Raw genomic sequence first — 8,772 nt, 5'->3', positions numbered from 1 at the left:
GGAGTGGGCTCTTTGGTCTTTGTTTACTGCCCAAGTGTCTTCAAGTTGCTGCCCAAGGTGCCCAAGGCTTGTCTTCACATGCTCCTTGCCGCCCATGCACTAATAAGGAAGGTGGAGCCTCCTTTGCAAATTTGAATTTTGAATGTGCATGGCATGAAAGGGGAAACATGTGATCTTGGGATTTGGCTTCCTTAATAAGCTGGATCTTGAAATTCAAATTTTGAATATGAATCTTGGAGATTTGAATTTCAAAATGCTTTCCTTCTTTGGCACTTTCCATATTTGGCAGTTTTTGGCAGTTTTAAGAGTATTTTCTCCAGAATATTCCTTTGCACCTAATATCTGCAAAACATGATTAAAACCACAAAATTAGGTAGAAAAGATGTAAATAAACATCAATAACATCATGAATAAATGGACTAAAATATGCTCTATCAGGCACCCACTACCGCCTTACGTTTTTCTCCCTACAGGTTGTAGTCAATCACAGTACAGCTCTGTTTCAGTCAAGTCATCAATCTGATCTCTACAATATTAGTTATTCAATTTTTATAAATATGTTTTTAATATTATATTTATTATTAAAATAAAAATATAATATTTTTTTAAAATAATAAAATACAACAAATATTTTATTACAATAACAATAATATATTATATTAAAAATTAGTTGAAAATCAAAAGGTGGGTAACAATCAATATAATAAATTGTACTTATTATATCAAAAAGTAGAAAATTCAAAAAGTCATATATCAATAGTGGTGATAAAAATAATAAATTATATTTAACATATATATTAATTATTATTTTATATAGAAAGAAAATAAAAAATGTATAAAAGAAATATAAGTTTATGCTATATTATATAATTATGTAGAGCAATATTTGTTATTATTTACATAAGAGATGTAATACATGTAGCATCAATTAATTAATAATATTGGTTATAATTTTTTTAGTTTATTTATTATTAAAAATAAAAAATAAAATATATTTGGTCCTGCTATTTCAAGGTATACTACTCAAATAGCAGGAACTGTAGTAGGACCTTAGTCTTTTTACATTGTTAACGACTGAAATAAAGAGAGGGACAAATAGTTAATGCTTTGAAAAGATAGGATTTAAATAGTTAATAGTTTAAATAGATGAATTATTAATGTAGTTTTAAAAGGTCAATTCATTTAAAAAATTCAATATTTGTACATATTTACATTTTAATTTAAGTATATTAATTTTAATTTAATTGGTCCGATTTTTATATTTTGATGCAATTTTAGTTAATTTATAAATTTTTAAATTTGATAGTTTATATGTCAATTTGATTGTCTAGCTGACATATCACGTGTATTATTATAATTTATTTTTAATCGGTCAATTGACAAAAAGTTTAATATTTATATTATTTTATATTTTAATTTAAATATTTAAATTTTAGATAAATTGACCAAAATTTATATTAGGGTGTAATGTTGGTCAATTTTCAAAATAAAAATTAAAAATAAATAATCTAATTATTAAATATATAGTTTACCTCTTCAATGGTTATAAATTTTATTTTACAGTAATAATTATGAATATTCTATAACATACATATTATTTAATCTAAAATAAAAGAATATATAAAATAATTAAAAATAATATATTTATTATAAAATCCTCAAAATTATTAATATAAAACAAAATTTATCTACTGTTCAAACTGTGAACTGTATATTTAATAGTTAGTGATACTATATAATAATCACCCAAAGTAAACCACGAGCTGTCATCACGAGATAGGTCCACGTGTCAAGAATTAGATGAGTAGAAAATACAGTTCGTCCTGAAGGAAGATCCGAATATAATAACACCCAGTGTGACGTCAAGACTCACCCTTTCCTCAAATAGGAGAGTCTCAGCACAAGGTTATATAATCCAGCGTATACCCATTACACCTATAATTGCGGAATTGTCAACTTATTAGCTGGTGATAATCTTTATCAAGTAATTAATTAGAGGACGTTCCCTAATTGATTTATGCTTAAGGAGGGATATGGTGTTGAGAAGCGTCTTCCATCTCCATAACTAATTTATTTAATCAAACAAAGGAATTTAAGTATCAATGATCAGTCCCAATAACTGAAGTGGATTCAATTCTTCAACTAGAGCTTTTCTCATATTTGAATTCCTTTATTTTTATTATTTGCTTTACTTTATTGCTTTCAGTATTAGTTTAACTCAATCAATCTCAAAACCCCCCTTCTGTTTTACTTTCAGTTTATTTACTTGGTCTTGATAAGGAAAATAGGTAAGTATCAATTCCTTGTGGATTCGATCCTTTTGCCACTATCTACAGCTGTAAAATTGTTGATAACCAAAAAGGTTATTTTTGACCGATTTCGACAACCGAACAGTTAAAAATTGGTGCCATTGTCGGGGAATTGATTTAACTAATTTATTTTTCTTTCATGACCAGATCTGGACACAAGAAAACTCTGCCTTATGATCCAGAAATTAAGCGTACAATTAGGCGACTTAGGAAGCAAGCCACCACCGAATCTGCCACCAAAGAACCTGCCATCGCAGAAACTGAAGCAACACCTTCTGAACCTCACCAAACAGTTGTAGAGATGGCTGAAGTCAATGCACAACCTGCTACCCATGCTGAACCTGCTGTCCATGATGGATTAATACAAGAAAATCCAGCAATGAGGCCACCAATACCAAGAGAAAGAACTCTAAGAAAGTTGGCAGCCCTTATAGGTGATCAAGCACCCCTCTGCATTACCTATTCACCTCTGACAGTCCCTTTTGAGCTCAAAAAAGGTTTAATACATCTACTACCTAAATTTAGAGGTTTGGAGAATGAAAATCCACATAAGCACTTGAAAGAGTTTCACATAGTATGTTCATCCATGAGGCCGCAAGGCATAACTGAAGAGCATGTAAAACTGAGAGCATTCCCATTCTCACTTGATGATTATGCCAAAGATTGATTATTTTACTTACCACCTGGATCAATCACTTCTTGTGATGGTATGGTAAAAGCTTTTCTGAATAAATATTTTCCAATTTCTAAAGCCATAGGCATAAGAAGAGAGATAAGTGGTATTAAGCAAAAAGAAACTAAAGATTTGTATGATTATTGGGAAAGATTTAAGAGATTGTGCACAAGCTGTCCTCAACATGACACTTCAGATAAATCACTCATAGAATTCTTTTTTGGAGGTTTGCTACCATCCGAAAGGAAATTCATTTATGTAGCATGTGGAGGTTCAATTGAAGATAGAACACCTTAAGCAATCAGAGAGTTGATTTCGATACTTGCAGCAGCATCTAGATAATATGGAGATGAAAAGCAGCTGTCAAGAGGAGTCAATGAGGTAAGTACATCTATTCTCACTGCTTAAATTTCTAAACTAACCTCTGCTGTGAGAAGCCTTGTCATAGGTCAAGCTCAACAAGCTCAACTACTTCTGCAAACTATACCATGTGGGATATGTGCACATGTAGGACACCCAACTTATCAATGTCCTACACTTCATGAGGATGACCAACAAGTAAATGCAATTGGAGGATTCAATAGCCAGCCAAGACATGCTCCCTACTCTAACACATACAATCCTGGTTGGAAGGACCATCCAAACTTCAGCTATGCCAAGGCCAACAACTACCAAAACTACCAAAGAAATCCAGCACCTCCAAGTTCCAATATGCACTTTGAGGAGATGATGAAGACATTGGCAAATTTTGTGCAAAGTCTCCCACAGCAGATGGGTCAAATAGCCACCTCAATGAGCAAACTTGAATCCCAAGGTAAGTTACATTCTCAAACTGAAGCTAATTCCAGGAAAAATGTAAGTGCTATCATGTTAAAAAGTGGAAAAAAGCTTCAAGATGTCAAGGCTGATGATGGAAGTTCACAAGTGCAAAGACAAGCTGTTGAAGAAAAATAACAAGAAAATTGTTTATCAAACAGATTGGTCAAATAGAACCAGTGCACCAGCAAAAGGCAGATCAGCAAGTAAGTTTTAAGATTCCACCTCCCTTTCCAAAAAGGTTTGAAAAATCACAAAAATAAAAAGAAGAAAAATAGATCCTTGAAACCTTCAGGAAAGTGGAGATCAACATACCATTGCTAGATGCTGTGAAACAAATTCCAAGGTATGCAAAATTTCTGAAAGAACTGTGCACCAACCGAAGGAAGCTTACTGAGAAAGAAAAGGTAAGTGTAGGTGAAGTTGTGACAACTGTCATAAAGAGAGAACTTCCAGCCAAGTGCAAAGATAAAGGGATGTTTGCTATTTCTTGTAAAATTGGCAATGTGAGCATTAAAAAGGCCATGTGTGACTTGGGTGCATCAATTAATGTCATGCCTCTTTCTATTTATAATTCTTTGAATGCAGGTGCACTGAAAGACACTAGAATAGTCATTCAATTGGCTGACAGATCTGTAGTATATCCAAAAGGAGTTCTAGAACATGTTCTAGTGTAAGTAGATCAACTTGTCTTTCCAGCAGATTTCTATATGATTGATATGGAGGAAGACAATAGCAACACTACTTCAGACATCCTACTTGGAAGACCTTTCTTGAGCATAGCCAAAACTAAGATAGATGTGCATGATGGCACATTGACCATGGAATTTGAAGGGGAAGTAATAAAATTTAATGTTTATGATGCTATGAAATATCCTCATGACATGTCCCCTGTTTATGGTTTATATATCATTAATTGTTTGAGCCAAGAAGTTTTTTATATGAATCACGATGATATGCTAAACAATGGCTTTTGCAGGGAGGCTAGCCAGAAAGATGAAGGAGGCCAAAAAGAGCCAAAACTGAAAGAAACAGCCTGCTGCATTCAGTAAGTGGACTGCGACCAAATGCAGAAAGATAAAGGACTGCCCGCACCACTTCAGCTCATATCGCATATAAACCATGCGCAAAAAGAAGGGCAAGCAGAATCCAGTTCCACCAGACATCCAACGCAGACAGACACTTGTCTGCCCAAACAGAAGCCCCCATGCAGCAACCTCCAGAATCTGAAGAAAGTGAGAATGGCTTATATGAACAAATCTTCCATGCCCAAACCGATGAACCATGATATGCAGACATTATGAACTACCTAGCCACATGTAACTCACCCTCTAATATCCCCAAGCACACGAAAGACAAAATAAAGAATAGTGCAAAATACTATGTTTGGGATGAACCATACATGTGGAAACACTATTCTGATCAAATGATAAGGATATGCATTCCAGATCAAGAGATAGCCTCAGTAGTCACATTCTGCCATTCATATAGGTGCGGTGGACATTTTGGACCATGAAAGACAGCCCATAAAATACTAGAAAGTGGATTGTTTTGGCCTACACTTTTTCGAGATGCCTATTTATTTTGCAGGTCATGTGCACGATGCCAACAGACTGGGAATCTAGGCAACAGAAGCCAAATGCCACAGAACCCCATCATGTTCTGCGAGATATTTGATGTATGGGGCATAGACTTCATGGGGCCATTTCTGCCATCATTTGGATACACTTATATCATCCTTATAGTAGATTATGTGTCCAAATGGATAGAAGCTAGAGCAACAAGAACCAATGATGCCAAGGCAGTAGTGGACTTTGTGAAGACCAACATCTTTGCCAGGCATGGAGTGTCCAAGGCAATCATCAGTGATAGAGGGACTCACTTTTGTAACAAGATAGTGGAAAACCTTCTCAAAAAGCACAATGTCATACACAAAACATCCACGGCCTACCACCCTCAGACGAATGGGCAAGCTGAAGTGTCTAATAGAGAAATCAAAGCCATTCTAGAAAAGACAATATGCCCCAGTAGAAAAGATTGGAGATGCCTTATGGGCATATAGGACAGCCTACAAGATGCGCATAGGGATGTCTCCTTACAGATTGGTTTATGGGACAGTCTGTCATCTTGCTGTTGAGCTTGAACACAAGGCTTACTGGGCTGTCAAGAATTGCAACATGGACTTTAAGGAGGCTGGACACCATCGAAAGTTGCAACTCCAAGAACTAGAAGAGATAAGACGAGATGCATATGAGACTTCTTGGAACTACAAAGCCAAGACCAAAACCTCCCATGACAACCGTATTTCAAGAAAACAATTTGAGGTTGGTGATAAATTCTTACTCTTTGATTCTCGTTTGAAGTTGTTCCCAGGAAAGTTACGGTCTAGGTGGATTGGACCATTCATTATGAAGCATACTTATCCCCATGGAGCCATAGACATTCGCAGCATAGAGACAGAGAAGGTCTTCAAGATGAATGGGCATCATCTGAAACCATACTATGAATGGTTCGTAGTGCAAGTAGTGGAAGAAATTCCACTAAACCATCTTCCACAGCTTGCTTAAGTGGATCGCACCACACAAACCACCCCAGGAGAGTACTCAGTTTTCTTTGAACTTTAATATTTCCAATACATTCAGGACAATGCATGAATTAGGTGTGGGGGTGCATATCGCTGAATATTTATTTTTAAGTCTTCCATTTTTGCTTTAATTTTTAGTTTGAACACATTAGGTGAATTTTTTCATTTTTGTTATTTTTGCTTTTAATACACACACATGTAGCCACAGTTTTTTTTTTTTTTCTTTTTTTTCTATTTTGATATGCTTTACTCAAACACATAGGCTATGTTGAATGAGTTTTCTTTTCATGACCCCATTGATGTGATGACTCTTTAAAACTAAGTTGAATCAATTGCAGTGAGTTGTATTCATTGTTGGGAATTTCCTTTTGAATTGAATCTTTGAGCTTGCTATGGTGAAAAATATATGACATTACTCATTAGAGAGATTAATAAATTGAAAGATGTGTGAATAATGAAACATGACTTATTTTAGCAATTGGTGTTGATTTGCCTAATTCATTGAGAAAAAGAAATTCAGCAAAGGCAAAGACTTCAAAAGCACAAATTAAAACTGTTCCAATGGTCAAAAGACTATGAATAGAGCTAGTAGCCACTTGGATAGATGACCAACTTAGTAACTGGGGGTGGGTATCACAAATATGTACCTTCACGTCAAAAGGTTGGTGACTTTTTCAAGCAAGGATAAAGTGCAAAAAGCTGAATAAAGTGCTTCAAGTTAAGGGCAAGTCACTCCGAAAGCTAGGAGAAGTCTAAACTGAACAAGAATATGTGCATGTATAATCTCTTTCTTGAGGAAAATAAATACTAGCCATGGTAGGTAAATGGAGACGAGGAAAGAAGGAGAGTAACCTTGGTGCATACACTTTTCACTGCAATGCTTCAAAATAGAGGTCTAGATTAAGAGCTTAAGTAGAAATAAAGGATCAAGTAGCAAAGAGAGCTTGTTTGACTAAGTTTATTTGCTTGAGGACAAGCAAAAGGCTAGGTGTGAGGGTATTTGATCAGTCCAAATTTATACCATTTTATCATGTTGTTATTAATATTAATTTACACTTTTTCTGCCTAATTCTATGGTTTTGACCTTATTTTGCAGAAAATGGTGTAAAAATGTGATTTTGTGAAAATGCCCTCAAAACTGCCTAAAATAGAACAAAGGAGAACAAGCATGCTTGCACAAGCCAAGTTGCAGCTGAAGAGGAGATAAATAAGGAAAGCACATTCAGTAGAGTAATTTAAAATTCAAATTTCAAATATTCAATAAGTCTCTTCCTTGTTGAGGAAGCCAAATCTCAAGAAGATGCACTTGCCTTCCAAGGATTCAAAATTCAAAAGAGAACATTTAAAATTCAAAATTCAAAATTCAAAATTCAGCATTCAAAATTCGAATTTCAAAAGAAGGCTCCACCTCATCAAGGAGATCTAGGGCAACACTTCCATACTATAAAAGCACATCAAGCAAGGCGCCCCACCATTGAACTCCATCTCCCACAAGTGGTCACACCTCTTCTTATTCTCCAAGCCAAGCCGCCAGTTCTTCTTTCCCTCTTCTCTTTCTTTTTGAGTTTTATTTTTAGCCATGAGTGGTTGAAACTCTTTTTTTCTAGTTGAAGATTAGGTGAAACTGTGGTTGTTTTATGGATTGAGAGATCTGAACATACATTGTTTATCTTTTGTTTTTCAATATTTATGCAATTTCATGCTTAATTCCATTGTTGCTTTGTGGTTTAGATCAATAAGGCCAATTGATTCTTGATTGCAAGGTAATAATTTGTTAGTTTGGATAGTTTTAAGTCCGTAATTGCTTGGATTATTCAAACATAAGTAACTCTTGGTGTAAAAACTAAGGAAATTGCATGATCTAGCGATATCACCATGCGTTTGGGTAGCTAGAATTAGGTCTCTATATTTCTTAATGCAATTGACAGTTGTCAGATGCCAAAGGCCCAAGGACGTTCCTTGGCAATTTATTGATTAGTAATTAATTAGAGGACGTTCCCTAATTGATTTATGCTTAAGGAGGGATATGGTGGTGAGAAGCGTCTTCCATCTCCATAACTAATTTATTGAATCAAACAAAGGAACCTAAGTATCAATGATCAATCCCAACAACTGAAGTGGATCCAATTCTTCAACTAGAACTTTTCTCATATTTGAATGTCTTTACTTTTATTATTTGCATTACTTTATTATTGTTAGTATTAGTTTATTTACTTGGTCTTGATAAGGAAAATAGATAAGTATTAATTCCATGTGGATTCGATCATTTTGCCACTATCTACAGTTGTAAAATTATTGATAACCAAAAAGATTATTTTTGACCGGTTTCGACAATCGCACAGTCAACAGTATAAAAGGAGAAAGATCACAGAGGTAAAAGTACGCTAGTC

General features: G+C 34.6%; 1 protein-coding gene across 1 annotated transcript; it reads left to right on the top strand.

Moving 5' to 3' along the window:
• The first annotated feature begins 5,975 nt into the window (after nt 1-5,975).
• LOC110600585 lies at nt 5,976-6,365 on the top strand. The gene has a single exon (XM_021737451.1). It carries the CDS (start codon nt 5,976-5,978, stop codon nt 6,363-6,365), a length of 390 nt encoding a protein of 129 aa, XP_021593143.1.
• The last annotated feature ends 2,407 nt before the right edge of the window (nt 6,366-8,772 follow it).

Source organism: Manihot esculenta, chromosome 14 (genome assembly GCF_001659605.2).
Source record: "Manihot esculenta cultivar AM560-2 chromosome 14, M.esculenta_v8, whole genome shotgun sequence".
In the NCBI taxonomy this organism is placed as follows: domain Eukaryota; kingdom Viridiplantae; phylum Streptophyta; class Magnoliopsida; order Malpighiales; family Euphorbiaceae; genus Manihot; species Manihot esculenta.
The sequence above is the reverse complement of the archived record's forward strand: the minus strand, read 5'-3'. Positions and strand labels throughout refer to the sequence as shown.